This window comes from Rhipicephalus sanguineus, chromosome 2, assembly GCF_013339695.2.
Source record: "Rhipicephalus sanguineus isolate Rsan-2018 chromosome 2, BIME_Rsan_1.4, whole genome shotgun sequence".
NCBI classification, from domain to species: domain Eukaryota; kingdom Metazoa; phylum Arthropoda; class Arachnida; order Ixodida; family Ixodidae; genus Rhipicephalus; species Rhipicephalus sanguineus.
This window is the reverse complement of record NC_051177.1, coordinates 80,937,706-80,959,847: the sequence shown is the minus strand read 5'-3', so window position 1 is coordinate 80,959,847 and position 22,142 is coordinate 80,937,706. Positions and strand designations below refer to the sequence as shown.

The window sequence follows — 22,142 nt, the reverse complement described above, 5'->3', positions numbered from 1 at the left end:
GCAAGGGTTAAATCTTGATCATGGGCGTTAGTCCTCGGTACGGAGATGTGCCACTACAAGCTCTCATATACCAATGCACTATAAACAATCAACTACTTCTGTGACGACACGTTTCCCTTTCGAGTTATACCGATTCATACGACGAAGGGATGAGCCATCTTTTTTTTGTATTTTTGTCAGTTTGGCACTAACTTGCCAAGATTAGTGCAGAATCGCTGATAGCGGGAACGCAAAAAAACAAATTCATCGCTAAAGAGGCCACCCGAGCTATAGTGTAGCGCTTGCTCGCACCCAGATCTCGCTGTCCCGCGGTGAAAGCGAGCTCATAAGCTCGCCGCTGGCACAGCTGCATTGCGTAGGGCAACACTTGCAGCATGTTTATGCTAAACTTGCATTTTATTAGCGCTACTTTTCGTTTTATTAGTACTTTACTACATTCTGAACTGGGGTGCGCTTAGAAGACAAACACGTAGCGACGCGCAGGAGCAGCTCTGCTTAGTGGTAATTGTTCTTTTGCTGCTGCTGTTGTTGCGTCATTGTGTGTGTTGCTGTGTACGTCACTTTGTCAACAGCGTAGTAGAAGGGAACAAGTAAATCAGCCAGGGACAGCGAAATGAAAGGTGTAATAAGAATTAGTAGAAAATGGTAAGGGAGATTAAATTGGCTGCATTAAGTGGAGAATAAACGAGTGTAGTTGATACTGTATTGAAGATTAGGAAGCAGAATTGCACAGGACACGTAATCTGATGGACAGATAGTCACTTGCTTATTACAGAAAAAAAAATGGCTGTCAAGAGAAGGTAAGCGCAGAGGAAGACGGCCGCGGTTTAGGCGGTATGACGCGATTCGTGCTCTATTTGCAAGTAAACGGTTTCGCTGACGCAACGTAGATTGTTTTTGTCTAACAAGGGCAGTTACTGCGGTAGTTGTTACAATGCCGATGATAATGATGACAACAAACTCACCAACTGTAAATTTTTTATTATATAGGCCATGTTGTTTTGCCTCACTGGAGTCTACCTGGACATACTTCAATTAAAATGTGAAATCCTTCTTCTCGCCGCAGTGCTGGACACCAACTACGAGATACGCTTCTCGGACAGGCACGTACTCACCGGCAACTCGGTGCTCCTGCAGTGTCCCATTCCCAGTCATCTGACAGACCACGTGTTCGTGACGTCTTGGCAGAGGGTCGACGGGTACGTCATCACTAAGAACACTCACGGAGGTAAGGAACATTTTGTGGCATATGAGAAGCGGGTCGCTATCGTTAGTTTGAAGGTGTACTTCCTCACAACGGAAGTGGAAAATTAATAAGCACTGCAAATGGGATTGTTGGATATATGGTTCATTGTAGTGAATAAACAACTACGCAGCACAGAAGACAGAGTGTCGGACGTGTGATGTTTCGTTTTCCCCGTGTGGTTGTTTTCGTTAGTTTTGTCTATGATTCTTCTTTTGTACCTGTACGTATTGCGGGTAGATGCCAATAGAACTTATGTTGTGAGACAGCACTCGTATTTGAAATTTCTTCCTGGGTACCTTGCATTGACGCTAATTTTTATCTACTACAATAAAGGAGGTATTAGTTGCAACTCCCCTTTGTTGCTATAAAAAGATATGAGCCGTCTCAAGACACACATAACGGAAGGTCACTATGCCTTTGCATTAAGCATAAATAAGGTAATTATTATGATCAGCCTGTCAGTAGTAGTCACAGAACAAACAGATGCTTCACACAGAGTAGAATAAAAAAAAAGTCCAAGTGCTGCCACCCCATCACGGTCTCATTGTGCGTACTATAGAATAGTTCATTCGTCTTAAATGTTGGCTTTTGCCTTAGACACGTCCTGAACATTCGAATACTCAACAAATAGGAAGTACGATCGATGCAGAAAGTAGCCGTACTCCACCAGTTAGACTATCGATGGCAGTATCAGCAACGCCGGATAAATTGAGTGGCATTAATGGGGAATCTAACTTTCCTTGATGATTTCTTTCAGACAGATGTACGACGCCTTCGCTTAGTGACAGTGTTTGGACGTTACGTCATCGTAATCCTGCCGTTTACAATACTTGAAGATAGTTGCATGACAGGTATCTTTTTCGCTGTTTGTTGCACCCCGAGCAAATGCTAGAGTCAGGCAGGAGGTCCTGTTCATTTTTATTGACGCTTCTTAATTTTCGGCAGCATTATCTAAACCACAAGTGCCGGCATCTCTACATATCCACATGTTCATGCAGGTTTGTCTTTAAGAACTATGAACTGGTGTTGATATTTACGCTTTAACTTCGAGAGCAGCCGCACCTCATTATTAGTAGCCAGTTTTACAGCGAATATGTGCACCTCTCGTTGGTCTCAAAATATTGTGGCGTCAGCACAAAACTCCTATAGGAAACGTGCACTGAGCCGGTGGCGCCGCGGTGCGGGAGTGAACGAAAGCGACTGGCGTGCTCCGTGCAGCAGCCCATCTATGAATGGAGCCGTGTCAGGTTGTTCGCTGTGCTTTACAATGTTGCGTATGAATTTCTGCGTCGTAAATTGTGCCAATAATTATAAGAACTACGCACCTGGAATATTTTTTTTCAATTGTCCCGTCGTGGGAGCGGCCCGCCGCGTGCTAAGGCACACGCCTCCGGACTTTGTTAATAAAGTTACTCCAATCCAATCCAATCCGCCTTGACCATGCTAAATAACGCGGCGGGAAGGCTGGATTAGGTTACGCCGCCTAAGGTAAGTGATCCCGCGGGCACGTTTATGAAGTACAGGGTCGTCCACTCTTGGTAAGAACACGGCGCCGCGTGGCTGGGCTCCGCGGGGCGCCAGCGCTAACGGTGCGGCCGCGCATCGAAGCTGATCGGCACAGGCGCACAAGAGCTTCTAGGCGGGGTTTCGTTTCGGTTGAAAAGCGCGGAAGCGCGACGTGCGTGTTTTGTCGTGAAGCAAACTTAAGGCACATGAGGAACCACGACGCGTTGCAGGAAAGCGCACTTCGCTCAGAGCAACGTGTTATGTAGTCACGGTATTTGAGAATTGAGCGGCCCCTCTTTTTAGGAGGGAAGCTCCTTATTCTCACGATGTCCGTTGTCGCCGTCGTACGTCCCCGTCGGACCGAAACACAGGTATTACCAGGCCCGAAGACAGGGGGGGGGGGCTAGGGGCCCGGGCAACCCCCCCCCCCCGCAATTTTGGTGAAGTAGGTGTTTTTACCGTAAATAAATAATGAGAATATGTGTTTTTCTGAAACAGTCAACGTTTTAAGCAAGTGCCCCCCCCCCCCCCCCCCCAGAAAAAAATTCCTGGATACGGGCCTGGGTGTTACATATACCGTAGATACAGCATTCATAGCGTGAATATGGCTTAAAAAGAAACCGTACTATGTCCGTCCATCTGTCCGTCCGACTGTCCGCGCATCTGTCCGTCCGTTCGTCAATATGTCCATCTGTCCATCCGTGCGTCGATGTATACATTAAAATGGTACTATGGTATTGAAAAAAAGAGGGACCGCTCAACTCTCAAATACCGTAACTACACAACACGTTGCGCTGAGCGAAGCGCGCTTTCCTGCAACGCTTCGTGGTTTCTCTGGCGCTTTAAGTTTGCTTCACGGCAAAACATGCACTGCGTGCACCCGCGCTTTTCAATCGAAACGAAGCCCCGCCTCCAAGCTATTGTGCGCCTGCGCCGATCAGCTTCGATGCGTGGCCGCACCGCTGGCGCCGGCGCCCCGCGGAGCGCAGCCACGCGGCGCCGTGTTCGTACCAAGAGTGGACGACCCTGTACATGCTCTAGCTACCATCAAATCCCGAGCAAGACCCCCCCACCCCCCGCCCAAACGGTGAAAGGTAATCGGACAACATTTGAAGGGGGGGGGGGGGCTTGCCAGGTGGCGGACCGAAATTCAACATGGTGGTGAAAGAGCCTCAATGAAGAATGCACACCTGCGCTTCTAAGGAAATGTTTTACTGAATATGCATGCATTTACTATTTTTACTTAACCGGAGGGAATCCTCGTGTGAAATTTCATGTGTTATGACAAGGGGGAAAGACCTTCTCCAAATCTTCCGACAATTTGTGACGACTCAGAATGCAACCCCGAGGCACCATACTGCAAAAGTACTAAGAAACCGTGCATATATCTAAAGGCTTTCGGAACTTGGGTTCCTAGGAACTACTGCTGCAGGATTCTGTAGCGGAGAGCAGGTTAAAAAAATGGCAGGAGGGGAGGAGGCGCTTGCTCGGTCATTGGCGCATATTTCAAATCTGCCGAAAAGAGAATGGGGGCGCTTGTCTGAGTAGGGGCGCTTGCTCGGGATTTTACGGCATAGTTTGCTGTAGATTTACGCTCCACGCAAGGTAATTAATATTTTTAGAGTGCTGACGGAACAGAGTGGCAGCCGGCAAAGTGATCTTGAGTCTGCAGTCTACATTTCGTTGGTGGAAGGTCATCGACAGATCCAGCAATATTCCCTCGTAAGCTGCTGCTGTTTTTCCGCCCTACCGCACTTCATCTAGCGGCTCAGTTCGCAGACTGCCCAGTTCGTAAACAGGCACAGTAAGGAAGAAGCCCCGCATGCCTGGTAAAATGCATCGCGGACCGCGAGAACGGAGCTGAACTACAGTACAGAAAAATTCGCGGAACTGCAATGCATTACTAAATGCAACACGTGCAGTTCAGCCATCGTACGTTTTACTAGCGCTTATCGCAGGGGTTGTCTAACACATGTCAGACACAAGTGCCATCATTTACTCACCAATAATAATAATAATAATAATAATAATAATAATAATAATAATAATAATATAATAATAATAATAATAATAATAATAATAATATGTGGGGTTCAACGTCCCAAAACCGCCATATGATTATGAGAGACGCCGCAGTGGAGGGCTCCGAAAATTTCGACCACCTAGGGTTCTTTAACGTGCACCTAAATCTAAGTACACGGGCCTCAAACATTTTCGCCTCCATCGAACACCAATAAGCAGGCAAAATGGCAAGAAAGAATGCATAAAAACATCGATGCTGACGGCCTATGCTTCGAGGTTTACGCGGGCCGGCCACAAGAATTGCTCTTTCAAAACACTCTGTCGCACGTCCGTGCTTTTTGTAACATCGAAAACATGATTGTTTGCGTATAAATAATGTCATTTCTCTTCGTTTGAGGCCCTAACAGAATCCTGCATTGCTAACTTTCCGAAGGCCTATCCGTTTTACGAAATATGTCGCCTTAGCGTACACGCACTCGCATACAACGCGGTCGTAGCAGACGGAGAGACGACGATGCGTAGCACGCCAGTGGAAACTGAAGTGGCCGCAAGTGTCCACTCGTGGCGCTGGCGGCGCATTGGTGCAGTGGACTGCTGCGCCCCCTGTAGGTGCTGCACGTTTCCCATAGCGTGTATGTACCACAGAAATTGGAAAAATCCCACTACTCAGCACAGGCGTTCCCATGCTCCTCTATTAGTCAAATCCCACTACTCACCGCAGACGCTGGTGTGCTCGTCTGCTAGCACATGCGCGCGCTCCCTGCGTTTTCACCTCGGCCGCTGAGCAAAGGCATTCGGAGAGGTGGACAGACGAGCTGCCGAACGCAGCGTAGCAAAGGAAAGAACGAAACGAGCAAACACGTGTAACTATGCAAGCGTTCGCTGTAGACTAGTGCACAATTACAACGCCACAACTAAATTTCGACCTCTGGGTGGTGTAGGGGCCCTTTAACAGTTGAACGCAAATGGCATATCTTTCTTTGCAATCAGGCATACAGAATAGAGCTCAGTATTTGTTTCAATAAAGAAACCCACAAAATAGGCACCAAAACAGCGTGATGGATGATAAGGCGCCTCTGAACAGAGGGAACACCCGTCCACACGTTCCCGGTAAAGATCAGGTTGCAGCTGCTTTACACTTCACACGAGGGCTTAGAATGACATCAAACGACCCTTCCTTCTTCTCGCGTGTGTTTCTCGCTTTTATATATAAAAGGGAGACCCGTCTAACAACTCATTCAGTTCATTATAAGACTGCCATGGGTAGACCAGGGAAAGTAAAAACACCAGAAGAACAGCGTGTATACAATACTCGACCAAAGGAACAAATTCGTCTTGCTGAAAATGGTCGCGGAACCAATCACGGTCTGCTACAGCGACCACAAAGCGATTATCACTACCATCACTCTAATGTCATCATAAAACATATTCACCCCCCCTGCCTCCTTCCCGCATCAGCATATGGGGTGTTTGTATAGCTTCGCTGTACATTCACGATCGCAGGGCAGGATGGCCGCCTTTTAAAGACGATAGTCTTTCTTGGGGAACTTAAACGCAGACATTTTGGTCTGTCTTTCTGTCTGTCTGTCTTTCTGTTTGTCGGCGCGTCCCTCGATTCAGCCACTCGGCCAAAGTTGAACCATTTGCCCAAGGGCCAGCCGTCTTGAACTGGTACAGCCGTCTTGAACTGGTGAACGTTGTCGATCAAAAAGTAAATATCATGCATATCTGAGGTGCAACATCACTAGGTAAGTATTAGGTGGCGTGTTCCTTTAATAGAAAGTGCATACATACGTAATTTTAAGGACCCCAGTTTCTTAAGCTGCGCTGAAAATGCATAAGAATGGAAGCTTGAGCGAGTTGGTATGCGTTCATCTTTGTTGAAACAGCGCTCACTAGACGACGACGAAGTAAAAGAAGGCACAGGACAGGCGCTGCCTGTCCTGTGCCTTCTTTTACTTCGTCGTCGTCTAGTGAGCGCTGTTTCAACAAAGCTGAAAATGCGACTGCGCTGAAATTTTCCTTCCTCCGTGCCCTTCGCACGAGCTCATTGTTGTGTTTCGGTTTCGGTTCTGTATTGCACTGTACGAATGCCATGGGTTGGTGTTGAAAAATTTTAGTTTTGAAAAGGCCAAGAAGGTGAAAAAAAATTTAAAAAATGAAAAAGCAGCGTTGTGGGCGGCCTTCAGGCTGCCGGTTGTGGGCGCCGCTCTGGCGTTCCTGTTTTACCCAGGCGACGTGTAAATAAAAGAGTGTGTGGAGAGTACTCGTTGAGTGCGGACGTTTCTCTGCTTCAGCGCTTCGCGCCAAACCGCGTTTTCGGGCTGGCTGGCGTCCCCGCCGGTCGCGTTGGTCACCGCCGGTCTTCGCCTGCTGCTGTGCCGGGACTACCAGCACGCAACACAGCACTCATGTTTCCCGACGTATTGCCAGATGGCGTCCATATCTCACAGAGCGCCTCTTCTATCGTCTTTACACGATATTTGCAGCGAAGCACGCAGATACGCGGCCAATTTTTTGTTGTTTCTTCTTCTTTTTTTTTTTACAGCGAAAGCTGTGAGATCATTTCACCGGCCGTTTTTGGCGCCGTAGTTGTCCGCCGCCGCCGCCGCCGCCGGTGTCCGTAACCAGTATCGCTCGAAATAAGAAAAAAAAACGAAATAAAAAAAAAATCCAGGATGGAACGAGGTTCGAACCTGGGCCCTTTGCGTGGGAGCCCAGTATTCAACCTCTGAGCCATGCCGGTGCTTGAAACTGCTTTGCAAAAAGGTCCTATACAGGCTTCATGTCGGGAAGGAACCACATTAGCATATGCAATATAGCGTGGTAGAAGAGTAAAATAAGCACCAAGCGTCGCACAACGCGAATTCTGTAACGAGGCGTCACACAATGCGAATTGCGCAATGAGTAGGTTGTTCAATGCTTCGAACCCATTAGAAAGGGCTCTGCCATAATTCTTCATCTTCATCAGGCACAGCATCAACAAAGTGCGCATAATGCCTTACATGCGTTTAGCAGGTACCAACGCTCTCCGCAGAATGACGAAAAATGGCACAGTGCCTGCTGCCCTACTTCTCAAAAATTACAATGATTTATAGCGTAGTGGGTTCCTCGCAAGTGCACTTGTATTCGTTGCCAAGGAAGCCCATAAGCGCATGATCCATTTCCTCGGGGTCTCAGTAATGTTCTTCGCCCCCCCCTCCCCCTCTGTCTCTCTTCCACGTCAACGTATGTTATACAGCATGACGGGAGAGGGAAATAGCGACCGGGCGTCACCCAATGCAAATTACATAACTGGTGGGCCGTTTAAAGATTCCAACCCATTACAAAGGGCTGAGCCATATTTCTTCATCGTCATCAGTCGTCGCGTCAACAAAGTGCACATAATGCCTCACAGACGTGTAGCTGGTGCCTCGCTCTCCGCAGAATGACGAATAATGGCTTAGTAGGTGCTTCCGAACTTCTTAATAATTGTGATTTATGGCGTAGTGGGTACCTTTCTAGTGTACTTGTATTGTAGCCCCAAGAGAGCTTAAAGGGCTCTAGAAACGCCGCTCTTCCAGCTTTCGCTGTGACTGTGCTGCGGTTTCAGCGCAGGCCTGGCGTTTTTTTTTTTTTTTTTTTTTGGGGGGGGGGGGGCGTTTCGCCCACATCTCCTTAGTGACTATTTTAGCGGTGCGGTGGTCCGTGGGAACTTCAATGCATATGTTCTTGTTGTGTGTAGGCAGTGTTTCCCGCGATTCACGGTAGAAAAGAACTGTGCGTTCTTCCTCACATCGCCAGTCAACAATTAACAGCGCAGCTCTCTTTCGTTCCTCAAAAACTCGGTTAGTTCAATAACCCTCAATGTGAACCTCCGTTGTACGCGCGGCAAACTAGCAACCGCAAATGAGGGCCCCAGTGCGAATACACAGAAGAGAGAGAACTAAAATTACCGAGCAATAATGAAGAATGACGCAGTGATTATGCAACGACGCAAATAACTTCTGTCGATTGCGTCACGCTTAAGCTTAGAACGCTGTCGGTGTGCGTCGCATTTTGTGGTCATACGAGTTGCTTTTTCCGGGTCACTTGTAGAATTCTCGAACCGTCTTGCATTTCTTCAAAAGAAAAAAAAATATAAGAAGAAGCGAGCGAGCTCGCCGACGACTTCTAAATGCGCCCGTAGCGCTCCTAGCGCCATCTCGCTGGTAATGAAGAAACGCTTATAAGCGTCTGCCGTCTCTGAGTCCGTCCACCGGTAAAGGGTGTGTATATAACGCTCGCCGTTAGCTACGTGGAGGATCTGCGTTCCGTAGCGTAGTGGTTAGCGCCACTCGCTGCGGAGTAAGAGGTCCCTGGTTCGATTCCGCGCTTCGGAAACATTTATCATGAGTTATTTTTCTTTGGGGCTTTTATGTATATATACATACTTATACATATACGGTGCATGACGGCGGCGACGGCGACGGCAAAATTCAGCCGAGACTGTCCATATAATTGCTATTGCAATAAAAAGAAAAATATGGTAAGGAGACCCGTGCCTTCGCATTACGTAACTCAGACGCTTATCGTGAATCATAAAGCAACGTTTGCGATAATAAACTTCTCTTACGTAAGAGAATTTTCTTATTTCCCAACATTAAGGCATACGAGGCTAATATAGAGTTCAGCATGATACGGGGCCGGATGACGGCCTCAACGATGGGTGACCGTGGACGGCTCTTACATCAGATATACTTCGTGCATGCGGACGATGAAGAGCACAGCTCTTCGTCCTCCGATAATATAATCTATTGATTTGCGTCCGATAATATAATCTATTGATTTGCAATATAAGCTACGATAAAGATCGTAGCTTATATTTCAAATCAATAGACTGTTGGACACAATCGCTGTGATCTTCTTGAAGTATTTAATTCTTCCGACCTCTTTATCGAAGTGGCCAAGAACTACCTGCATAACGTAACGTGATAACCGCACGTTTGGCTCAGTAGATGTTATCGATGTAACATCACTTTCATTTTCAAACCGCCTACTTAAGTAATTCGTGGTGCGTAGTATTCCTTGTGATTAGGAATTGCTGGTTCATTTGATCCTGCGACCTTGCTGTGAAGTGGCCAGAAGTTAGTTAATTCCTGTCACATTCGACATGGATCCTACTAATTAGAATGTCGGGGTAGTTGACCACAAATGGTATATTTATTGATTATATGGAGCCCTTGATTATTGAATGGGCAGACGCTTCTGATCGCGGTAGAAACCAAAAAGCTTCCCCATATGGACAGATCGACCTGAGGACGTGCATTTTCGAAATAAGCCACACAATAGATTTCCTATTTTGAGATATACTTTGAGCGCAGAATTCGATGCATCTACAAGAAACACAACCGCAACATTGATATATCATCCACGCTGCCTGTATTGCCAACAAAGTTCAAAACTTTTTCCTCAGTTGCAGCTTACAGCTACGACAAATATATATATATATATATATATATATATATATATATATATATATATATATATATATATATATATATATATATATATATATATATATATATACGCGTCTACTGGCGTGGTTATCATGTTCGCCATTGTCCAGAATATTTTCTCGGGTTAGATAGAAGAGAGAAAGCACAGATGCGATTGCACTACTCGTCGGCCGCGAAAAGTTTTTAAAAATTCAGCTCTTCGTTGTTTCCTTGAGCAGCACCGTTTGACAGCAAAAGGCGAGCTATAAATAATTGAAAGAATGTTGTCTACGCAAGCGAAAGAGACGAGAAAAGTGGGGATAAAAACTTTAGGAGTTTGGCTGCGTGGGCTCGCGGCTTCGGCAGCGATAGAAAGTCGGCTGCCACACGTACTCATCATTCGTTGCGTGAGAAGGGGTAGGGAGGTGGGCTGGAGGGTGAACCGCTGGAAATTATGAAAATTTCAACGCTTCAATGTCCCTGCCCGCCTTCGGGATTCAACCAGCTAGAGCGGGCCGGGCCTGTCGCCGCTCGCTCGGGCGCTGCTAAACTCGGAGCAGGAAGCCGTGGCTTCTTCAAATATTCATTTCCAAAGCAACATTCGTGGCGCAAAGCTGCTCGTTCGAGCGACTCGCCTGCTAGGTGTTCCGGTTTAGGTTCATTCATTCTACGCTCTTGTTATCTTTTTTTTTTCTGGTCTTAGTAGCAGCGCGGCGCTTTTAAGAATGCATAGGCGTGCGCTCTGCGGTATCCGCTGTCACCGCGGCCGAGTCTGCTTCCTTGTGGGTCGCTGGTTATTTCTTCATAACGGGAAATGAAAGTTCGTCGGAGAAGCTGTGGTTTCTGCGACGACCGATAAATCTTTGCAAGTGCGCTAACCTTCTCCTCTCGAAATCTGCCATTGTGTTCTGTCTCGGGACTTTCATTCTAGCGGTGTTGACGCGTGACACTCTGCCATTTGTCGCGATTCGCTCGTCTCTTTATCAAGTGTCATCTGCTGTAACGAAAATGAATTACCCCTTGATTATATTAGAAGCACCAGGTATTCATTTCTCTAAAGTGGTATCGTTTAGAGTTGCACACTCTTTCTTCTGCTCCTTCCTTTGCGTGCCAATAAAGTGAATATCTAAGAGTGTTTGCGAACGCAGGAATGCTCGAAGAACGTAGAAGGCGTACACATAGCATATAGGCTTCCTCCCTTCGGCACGCGTCCCTTTCAAGTATTCTATCTATTTTTACGTACCACACGGTACAGGGTAACAAAAAAGATTTATGCTATCACTTGGCCATAAATGCCTCGAAATTGTTAAGAATTCTGACTAAAAAATTAGCATGGCCATCTTTACACAATTACGGAGTTTATGTCCTACGCCGCTCGTTTATGAGATAGAAAAAAAAAAGTTGAAGCGAAGCAATAAAGAGACGCACGGACGTTCAACGTGGTTGCTTGTAGATCGTTATTCCACATTACAAGCTTGGGTGAAGGGAATATTAGAGGAGAGAGGGAGGAGGAGGAGGAGAAGGAAAAATTACAGGAAGTAAGTGCTTGATCCTTAAAGGTGAAAAAGAGAGGGAAAAAAGAGGAGATCCTACGCGCGAGATCGAGGAGCATATATATGTTCCATAAAAAAAGCGTTCTCTCGTGTCGCGGTGGCTCTCCCGGCTGAAGCGTCATAAAGTTAAGGCCAAACGGCTTTTCCCTTTCTACCCACCCTCATATCTTCGCATATTTATTCGCTCGCGAGGGGGTCCGAGCGAAAGTCACGAAATACGTGCATGCCCTAGGGAGGAAAAGGTTGGCGGCCAGAAGCTAGCGCTGGTGAGGAAGGAGGAACAGTTAAATATTGAGCAAAGACACGAAAGGGAAGGACCGTACGAACGTGTTTTTTTTTTTTTTTCGCGGCAAGGAAAAACATCACGTACGGCCGCAGCCATATAACCAACGTGGCATTCTTGGATAGAGCGAAGATGCAGCGCTCGCGCGCAAGAATCTATGCCGTAACGGCCTTCGTGGATAACACCGGTGTCGAGAGAAAAAGCAGGGGAAGTATATGAGACTCGAATGGGATGGCCTCTTCTCTGGGAGTAACGTGCACGTGAGTGCCAACAAATCTTCCCGGTGCCCAGGCGTCGCCATGCTCACCAGCGACTGGTTTTCACGCTGGCGTCGTCGGGAGATGAGTCATCCGGAATGGCGACGTTGTTGGGCGGGTGGGCTTTGAGCTGACGTTCGCCGTTACTTCATGTTTACGGTTTTGCTCAGCAAAGCAGATATCCCCGGTGCGTGGATAGCGCGCGGTGCACGAGTGCGAGCGAAAGCGGTTATGCGCGTATGTGAATATACGGACGGTATATGTGGGGTGTTCTGAGACCTATCAGGCAGCGTGGTCTCTGGCATTTATGTTTCTTGCCAAGCTTTTCGCGTTTGATAAAACGGCTATGCGATGTACAGTCATTTTCGTTATGGCGGTGTTGTAGCAGAAAACATCCTGTAGTTTTCGAGAAGCCCTGCGATGAAGAACGTTACGGCTCGTTGTTTGCAGCTGGAAGATTGCCGTACGCGAGCGGTTAACATAGAGTACTGCTCTTGTGCAGTGAAATTTAGGCTACATACGCGAAAAAGTAGTTAACGTGCCGGTGAACCATCTGCCGACTCTATTCTTCTTTAGTATAGTAGGATTCGCAAAGTGGTATTACTGGCAACATAAGTGGCTACAACGCTACTATAGTCGGCTGCAACCTAACAATAAATACCAGCTCCACTTCCAGAAATACGGCCCGCCTGCTATTTCTCTGTGCAAACTCATGCTAGGTGGTTTTCGTTCTAACAGTAAGTACTTTTTCGCTGCTAATGTGAATACAACGCGTATTATGTAATAAAAGTTCGAGGTCCCCTCTCAATATACGTTTGGACGAGGATGGATGCCGCAACGCGTGCTGAAATTTAGCGAGAACTCCAAGTTTTCAACCGAAAGCCAGCGACACAAACATGTGTCTGTATGGATAAATTGCCTACCCTAAATGCGTTAAGGGTGCTCGACGTCACGGAAATGAGCAAAGGCTATTGGAGGGGGCATTATGCAAATTATGTTTGCGTGGGAGAGTGACGGCTGTGGGCTGAGGTTACACTTATGCTTAGAGGTTGTGACCATACCATCGTGATGAAGAATTGTTGAATAGAAAATGTCGCACCGCATTAGACATTCCGTTACTAACCCTTTCTTTCCTTTTTTTGCTTTTGCGTGCAGACGAATACTTAGTGACGAGTGACGGGCAGCTGTACATCCGGGAGGCCCGGGACTCGGAGGAGCTACTGCGATACCGCTGTCACACAGAGAACACACTCACCCGCAGGAAGAAGACCAGCATCAACTTCGTTCGACTGTTGCTTAGAGGTGAGTGTGCCCGTTAATAGTAGCAACACGAGCAGTGAGAGTCAGCCGTCCGAAGTGTATTTTTGGCAACGCAGCATGTAGTACTGTCGTGAGCAGTATAAGCGGGAACACGCGAAAGTGTGGCAAATAGCCTCAAACCCCAATTGGACCGATACTCGGATGACGCTGTTGAAAATAAAATGGAAAGGGTGACGCTTTTCGCGTACTGTTGTCACACCCATGACGCCTGCGTTTCTCGAAAACTACAGCTTACGGCACTTCACTGGCCGCCAATAGCCGATAAGACGGTTAACTGTCGCAGTGACTTCCAGCGGTTCATTCTCTCTTCTTTCATTCGTTTTTTTTTTCTTGCTCTTCGCGCAATTGTTTGATGTAACTATTAAACGTTGGCTTGAAGTGATGATAAATCGTTGACCAGGGAACATCGCTGTAGCCAATGTTTGGACATGTGGACTTCTCCACGCCCACTGCTGGCTTGTTGGCTCGAATTTTAAACCGCTAATTTCATCTCAGTCGACACGACGTGTCGTCAGTGCCACCTTGAACAAGGGCGCTCGAACCAATTACGACAGATAGATAAAAAAACAGAAAGCCAAACGGTTAAACTGTCTCTCGTACGAACAACCAAACGCATAGTGGGAGTGCCAACAGCTATTAGAACAGCGTCCCCCTTTCCACTTTGTTTCCAACGACAGCTGCCTTGCATCACCCTAACTGGGTTCGAGGCTATATGACACCCGTTCCGGCGTTCCAGCTCATATTTATCACGATTTTAAGGACGAGTACGTACACGTGCGCTGGAATAATTTTAAACACCTGTGGTTTTTTAACGTCCACTGTATTCAAGTGCACGGGTGGTTTCGTACTTCACGTACCACTGAAATACGGTCGCTATGGGTACACTCCAACAACAACAACAACAACAACAACAACAACAACAAAGAGTGCCATTATTCATTATCTCAGGCCTGACTTGCCACGTATATGACTGTCAATAAAGAGACCCACGAGCTCTCTTTCAAGATTATTATACTCGTGTCGGAGCGTCGTGGGGTCCAAAAGAGAGTTGACGCGTCTTTTTAGAGGCAGTCATATACGTAGCACGTGAGGACTCACAGAGAGGAGTCACACATGCTTTTTTTTCTTAGAGTGTATGAGTCAAACTCGCGTGCTCTTCAAACCTGCAACCAACAAAGCTACCACGACAGGTACTATTGGTGCGAATAAAGTGGTAGTTTGCTCAATATCATCGTTTTTTTTATTCACCCAGGGGAGCTATTCTCAAACTGTCTATCTATAGTTGACATGTCCATTACGGCGGAGCGCATTCAGTGACTCGAGAAAGCGCCTAGCTTTGAGGTCATCGCTCTCCTGACCACGTCGACGCACCGAACCCGCAAAGCACTCTGCCAGCGTTAGAAGGAGGAAAGTGGAAGAAATGCACAACCACAGAACACTTAAACAAACTTGACAAGTCTCTACTGAATAACATGTTCCTTCAGCAGTCAAACACAGCTGCTTCGCAGCTGTATCGCGGTAAGTAAAGTCCGATTCCGCGTTCTCTCGTGGAAAGCATTCCTCGCAAAATATTGCTTCGCGCAGTCCTCGGGGCTTGCGCAATTCATCCGAGTGGCGCCGACTTTACTCTCCTGCGCACACGCTGAGCACTTCGCTCGTGTACATGCCCGGTAGAGAGGAATGAAAGAAGAAAAAAAGTTAAAAAGAAAACCGACAACCAAGAGAAAGCTTCGGTTGAGCACGAAGTGCAGTTTGTTCCGAGCTAATTACGAAAACCTGCTGCATTCGGTTAATCCCGCCGGGAGCAAATCTCGCTGCCGCTTTGTAAATTACCGGCGGGTGGTGGGGAGTGCGCAAAAGAAGTACAGCGGCTTAAGGTGTACGCGGGCGACGAAACATGCGGAAGTGAGACTGCGATACTCGAACCCGGCTGCTTTGCAAGGGCGTGCGTCAGGGTCTTGGGAGTTCCTGCAAAAGAAAGAACCGCAAGTCGAGACAAAAAGTACAAAGAAAGTCGTCGAAGAAAAGAGAATGTCGACAGACGGAAGGGGAAGTTTTTCCTTAATTCTGGGCGCCTTTGAAAGTCTCGGCGAGTGAAGATTGGCGATTGTATAAGCCTTTTTTCTTTAGCTCCGCCGTAAATCTCCTATCTACACAAGCCGTAATCTGGAACGCCTGCAGTCTGCGCTTTTCCGTGAAGCACAGACGGAGACACATGCATTAAAGAGAAAAATGCGCGCGCTTTCGTTGAAAGGTAATTTCGAGGCTTGTAAGACTGAGCGGAGATAAGCTGCATTAGAAAAAACCCGCTGAAATTTTAGAAAAGGATGGAGATAACTAGTTTTATAATGAGACGGGAAAGAAAATGTTCAGGAAGCAAACATTTGCCCTGAATAATCTCGTTTAAGCGAAGATTACTCAGCGGTCGCACGACAAACATAGAAATTATGATATGAAAGGTCGCTTAGCTTCCAGCTGATTACAAAATGCCGCATTGCACGCAGATGAGGATTTTAGTGTCATGAATATGATGCTGTTTGTTTATCCTGAATTTGAAATTTACAATTTATTATTTTTTATGCAAGCGCTGGTTAATTTGTATAGCTATGAAATGAACAAACGATAAATTAGGAATTCACAAAAAAGTTGGGGCTTGTTTATGCCTAACGTAACATGTAGGCCTATTGCGGACCTTTTGCTGTTTCAAGCAAAATTTTTGCACTGCTTTGTAGATATTAGCAGTATATCCGGATATTATATTCCCAACTAACATATGTAATGAAACCCAGCCAGCCCAACGTAGTTCGATGGGCTTTTGAAATCTGTAGCCCTAAAGCACTGAGTTAAGCGCGATAAAGTTAACGCGGAACGCTTAGCAACATATTTTGATGTAAGGGATCAAATGTTTAGTAGCATGTAGCTCGTGAAACAGCATAACATTGAAATACTTGCCGCACAAATAGGTTTTTACTGAAAGAACATTTGACTGTGTGCCTGTATGAGCGAAGTTTCAGTGAACAGAAGCAAAGAAAAACAATTTAAAATATATTGGCGTTCCGACTTTCCTGAGGCCAATGTTGAGTGCTTAGTACTGCACCTTTAACACTAATACAAAACAAGCAAGAACGCCTGTTAGATGATACTGTTAGATTATTTTATCAGAATGAAAGAGAAAAACGAAGCGCTTGCGTCCGAGGTCCAATTTTATACATCCTCGGGTTGCTTCGCATGTTTTATAATTAAGGTCACAGCAGAACAACTTATTAGAGGATAATGAACGCATGTAGAGCAAAATAAGCGCATGTAACAAACCCATAGGATAAAAAAATTACATAATAGTAGTTACAAACGTAGGAGCGCGAACACTTTTATCTTTAAATGCACATATATACGCCATAAAGTGGACGGGATGATGACCGCCGCCGTAGCTCAGTGGAAGAGCATCGGACGAGTTATTCAAAAGTTGCAGGTTCGGTCCCTGTCGGCGGCAAGGTATCTTTTCGTCCACTTTACTTCCTTCGCATTTACACCATAATTACTACAAAACAGCATCCCCTATACTTCCCATGGCTTTCTTGTCTGTTACTTCTAGTTAATGCTGTGTCTTACAACAAAACAAAAAAAAAAACGAGCCCTTAAGATTTCCCTTCTTTAGTTAAAAAAGTATCAAACAAGCCAATTTTAACTTTACAGAATTATATTGGAAATGCCACGCATATGAATAGCCAGCACGCAGAAATAAAAAGAGGAAAGAACGGCAGTCGATAAATGGAGCTATTTCCTCAGCTTATGTTTTCGGCGGACACAATGCTCGCACAATACAGTTGAAGCCTGTTTCAGTTCACCGGCGACAAGTAGCGGCAGCGGCGCTTGAAACCCTGGCCCAAACACCGAGCCTCGGCAGTGACGTATTGCAGGTCGTGGAATACGAACCACGCCACAAAGTGAACGTGACGCGCATGCTCATTCTTTCGTGGGCGTACGTACTCCGAGGACGTTGAATCACGAAAGGGGAGCGCATTTTTCGGACGGCCGTATAAGCAACGCTCGGGCCGTTAGAAAAACTAAATAAATAAAAGAAACAAATAGGAGAGCGTAAGGCGTCCGGCTTCTTACAGAGCGAAATGGCAACAAAGATAGATGTCGGCTTCTTTCTCTGAAGCTATGGAGATGCTGTGTAAAATGCCTCGTAGGGAAACAGGAGATACGTTATGACCAAAAGAAAAAATAATAAAACTCGACGTCGGAAAGTCACCGAGAATTTTGTTCGCGTTCTTTTTGCTCGCGCATTGCCAGTGATTCGGAAATCGGTGAGTGCGTATATTGCACAAACTCAATGTATTTGGAAACGTCCGTACATATTTCTTAAGGATATACAGAAGCGACATGTTTTGCTGGCAGTGATTCTTCGTCTTAGACTCACTCCATGCGGGGTGTCTGCTCAGAGCCATCTTTGATCTGCCAGCTCTTGCGTAAACCAGCCGAGTTCGCAGACAGTCCGGCCTTCCAATCGAATTGTTATCCTCAAAATACATTTGTATGCGAACCTACTATCGCATATATATATATATATATATATATATATATATATATATATATATATATATATATATATATATATATATATATATATATATATATATATATATATACCAATATGCTCCGTAGCGCAGGTGCGCTGCGCGATCAAACAAAACAAAAACACCGGCTTACATGAGCTTTAAACGCTCGTTGAGCAGTCAACAGACTGTTTCCAAGTGTAACATCACTTGATGTAATACTCTGGCGGCAATCATGTCGGCAAAGTGTGTGTTTGCGTGCTTCGAAGCGTAAAACATGCCTTTGGAGCCCCGACAAAGCTGCTTCTGCGGTTGAAGAAACACAATCGTATGTATGCATTGCCAAATAGCCGTGCCTTTTCTTTTTTTTCTCTCTTTGAGACGTTTTCGTAAGCACCAGACATCATTCATCGTTTAAAAATCAGCAAAAGTTTTAGAGGCTGTTGAGTAACATATGTGGCCTTAGGATGAAATAAAAGAAGCATGGAATCATTCTGAAGAAACAACAACGGGCACGTTTTATATATAGAAGCAGCATCCGTGATTTATTCACTGAGAGACGGGCATTTAGATAATACAGAAAAGTTACTGAAGACTGCAAGAAAGTCGAGTGGTTAAGGGCAGTAGAAAAGATGAACGTGTCAAATGCAAACAAGATTTAGAAGAAAAAAAGATTGCGATTTCTTCGCCAAGGCAATCACAATAAAGGACTGTCTGTGGATACCTTTCTCTCGGAAGAATAAGCTGGAATAATGCGTTGGCGCGGCAGTAGTGCAGTTTCGCAAAACGAACGTGTTTGTGTGCTTCGTGCTGAATAACAAGAAGTGTATGTTCATTGCAGAAACTACCCAGAGCCATTGATTCTTGCCTGCACTTTTTTTGCTCCCTGCAGAGCCTGTGGCGATGCAGATGCCATCAATCGTCCACCGCAGTAGCCGTGTGCTCAGCGATCCGGGCAAGACAGCCGAGTTACTGTGCGCTGCCGAGGGATTCCCAGTGCCATCTTATAGGTTAGCTCATGTGTGCAACGTTACCTTCACTTCATATCTATTTGCCAGACTTCTATTGCCACACACGAAAGCGGATCAAAGACAACGAAATCACTCCGAGAAATACCGCATTTGGCCGAGTCTCAACTTCCAAGCCAAGCGCTCGAGTGCAGCGAAGACGCTCGCCCAATGAGGCTTTTCAACAGACGAGTTTTTCTACGTAAATTTAATTTTTACTGTGATGCACACTTGCCCTGAAGGCATAATGCTTTGTGTTTAGTTGTGTATTGTGTGTGTGCTGTAAGTACCTGATCTAACCGGATTCTTTCATTCCGATTTTCTTATTACTGTGCACGCGTCATTTTGTGCTTTTTTGTTAGTCAAGCAAATAGTCCTGAAAATATGTTGGTGCATGCAGCAAAACGAAATGCATTCCTTTTACAGAACATTACATGTCACAACGTTTCTCTGGGCAGACTGTCGGTTTGCGGTTTCCTAACATAGATTGCTCAACCCTCAGACAGAAGATCGGCTCTGAATTTAAAAGATAGGTTCTGCTAGGGCTTTCAAAATGTCGTTCTTTGGTTTAGGAAACTTTCAAATTTAATGCGGATTAGGTGAACGAGACTGGCTGCACGCGCAAGATGAATTGTGCAATAGATATTGCTTGCGGTGGAATACAAAAGGCTCAGACGATGGAATGAATCAATCTCGTCAGAGCTCCAATGTGCGGGAACTTTGTGCAAGGGTTAAAAAAAAGCTTCAGACGTTCGCAAGAGCGCAGAGTGCGTTGATATATGTAGGATATTTTCGCACGGTGGTGATACTATAAAATATATTGCGGAATAAAGTGATAGTTCTTGATTTCGCATACAAAATAACTGTAGACTAAGTATGCCCTTTAATTTCCTCACTAATTTGTCAGGTTATCAAATAACTTTTAACACTAAGACATCTAGTGAGGCTACATGGAACTTCTCCCAACAGTGCTATTTAATAATTATTTGAAAGCGAATATACAGAATGTAATAATTCACTCCACTGAAGGAAGATTACGATTACGTCAAAAAGATTACTATTACGTCATAGAATGACATTTAACGTGCATGAGATAGGTCTCCTCTAGCAAGGAGTCACAACACTGTTGACATGAGGGCCGAACTTCTCTTTGTAATTTCTGCGTCAGTTACCAGACGACAGCAACCACAAAAACATCAAGGTTGAATCGACCTTGGAAACATAGTCGGTCGCAACCTAAGAGCAAATACGAGCTACGCCCCCCGAACTGCGGCGCGCCTTCATTCACTTGTGCAAGAGAGCCGTGCTGGGTGGTTTCTGTTCTAAACATAAGTACTTTTCGCTGCTAATGTTAATACCACGCAAATTATAAACTAAACGTCCGTCGTTCCTCGTTAAAATGGTCCGTCCGGCTCAGTAGTGAAGTTAGAATCTTCGCATTAAATTTGCCATGAAGTTTTTGTTCTCGACCGAAAACTAACGACACGAACATGCGCCTGTATGGCAAAGTCACCGTCACCAAGTACGCGGGAAGTGCTTGACGTCATGGAAATAAGCAAATATAATTTGATAGGGCATATATGCGAATTCTCTCTGCTTGGGGCAGCGACGGCTGTGGGCGGTGCTTACATTTATTTTTAGGTTGTAACCGACTATAGTGATTGTTAACACTGAAAACATATAATCGTGATTGTGTACTACACCTTTTGGTTACTGCATACATGTCACCTGCTTCCCTTAAAACAGCTGGTACAAGCGCGACGGTCAACGGATGCTGCCCGTGGAGTCCGGGTCCCGCGTCCGCCAGGTAGCCGGCGTTCTGCAGTTTCGCGAAGTGGAATCCGCTGACGGAGGCGCCTACGTTTGCGTCGTGTCCAACAGCGTCGGCGACGCGCAGGTCGACCTCGAGCTCGTGGTCACTCGTGAGTATACACTGCATGCTCCTCTCAGTTGAATTCATGGTTTCAATGTGAGCTAATACAGCAATGCCCGAGATTGCCATTAATGCTGCGAACTGTGTGGGCGGCTCTGCTTCCAGCACGTTAAACGGCTCGCACCAATAATACTTCTTATATTAGTGAAGAGCGAGTTCTGTTTCCACGAGCAACATTAACAAAACGACACTTTCTTAAAGCAATATTAAGGCAAAAGAGAAGTTGGAGTGCATTTAAAATCACTATTTTTGTGATGCCAAGAATTAGACACATACGGTGACAAGAGCCTTAAAGTAACAGAAAATGCAAAAATAAAACGTAGGTGGCGATAGATACCTAAGTATTCCGCACTATATAGTAAGCTGAAACTGCTGAAACTGGTGCTTCAAGGCAGAAATGTAAATAAATAAATAAATAAATAAATAAATAAATAAATTTTTATTAGCAATCTTGTTATAGTAGTCATACTATTTCTGAGTAAGCACGGAGAATATAGTTTAACTAACTCATGATCTTTTTAATGCCGCTTTCAGTAACTGGCCAATGCTTTAGTGGAACACTTTTACAAAAAAAAAACATTTATCCGCTCAAGGCCTCCAAACAGCCCGCACACGTCTCACTTTAATATAAACCATTGTATTGAATCAAAGTCGCACGAAGAAACTTTGCGGCTGAAGCTGCAAGTCACACGCAGTTGAACTAGAATACGTTAATATAACAGCTCCGGAAAGACAGCTTGAACGCGTTTCGCATTCATGAAGGTTTCTAAAGACGCATAGAAAAAATTATAATATACAGAAAGGAAGAAAAATTGCTGATCAATACCGGGTGCCATCTCTTGCTTGAGCACCATGGAGTTCCTTCAAGCGGGTGTTGCCATGGGCTTCATCGATGCAAAGCGAGAAACGAAAATGGGCTGATAGCTGGGGAAAGTAACAGCTGCTATTCACAGCGCTTCAACAGAAAGCGTGCATTTGTGCCAAGTGCACGCGAACGTAC

The 22,142-nt window shown here is 45.6% G+C and overlaps 1 protein-coding gene across 1 annotated transcript in view; it reads left to right on the top strand.

Annotated features, from left to right (window-relative positions):
- LOC119381697 (Down syndrome cell adhesion molecule homolog) overlaps positions 1-22,142 on the top strand; it is a 151,470-nt gene that overhangs the window by 82,988 nt on the left and 46,340 nt on the right. Inside the window, exons 3-6 of the mRNA XM_049412870.1 lie at positions 1,067-1,228; positions 13,479-13,625; positions 19,095-19,212; positions 20,956-21,131. Of these exons, the coding sequence (XP_049268827.1) occupies positions 1,067-1,228; positions 13,479-13,625; positions 19,095-19,212; positions 20,956-21,131 (603 nt within the window). The remainder of the gene's footprint in view (positions 1-1,066; positions 1,229-13,478; positions 13,626-19,094; positions 19,213-20,955; positions 21,132-22,142) is intronic.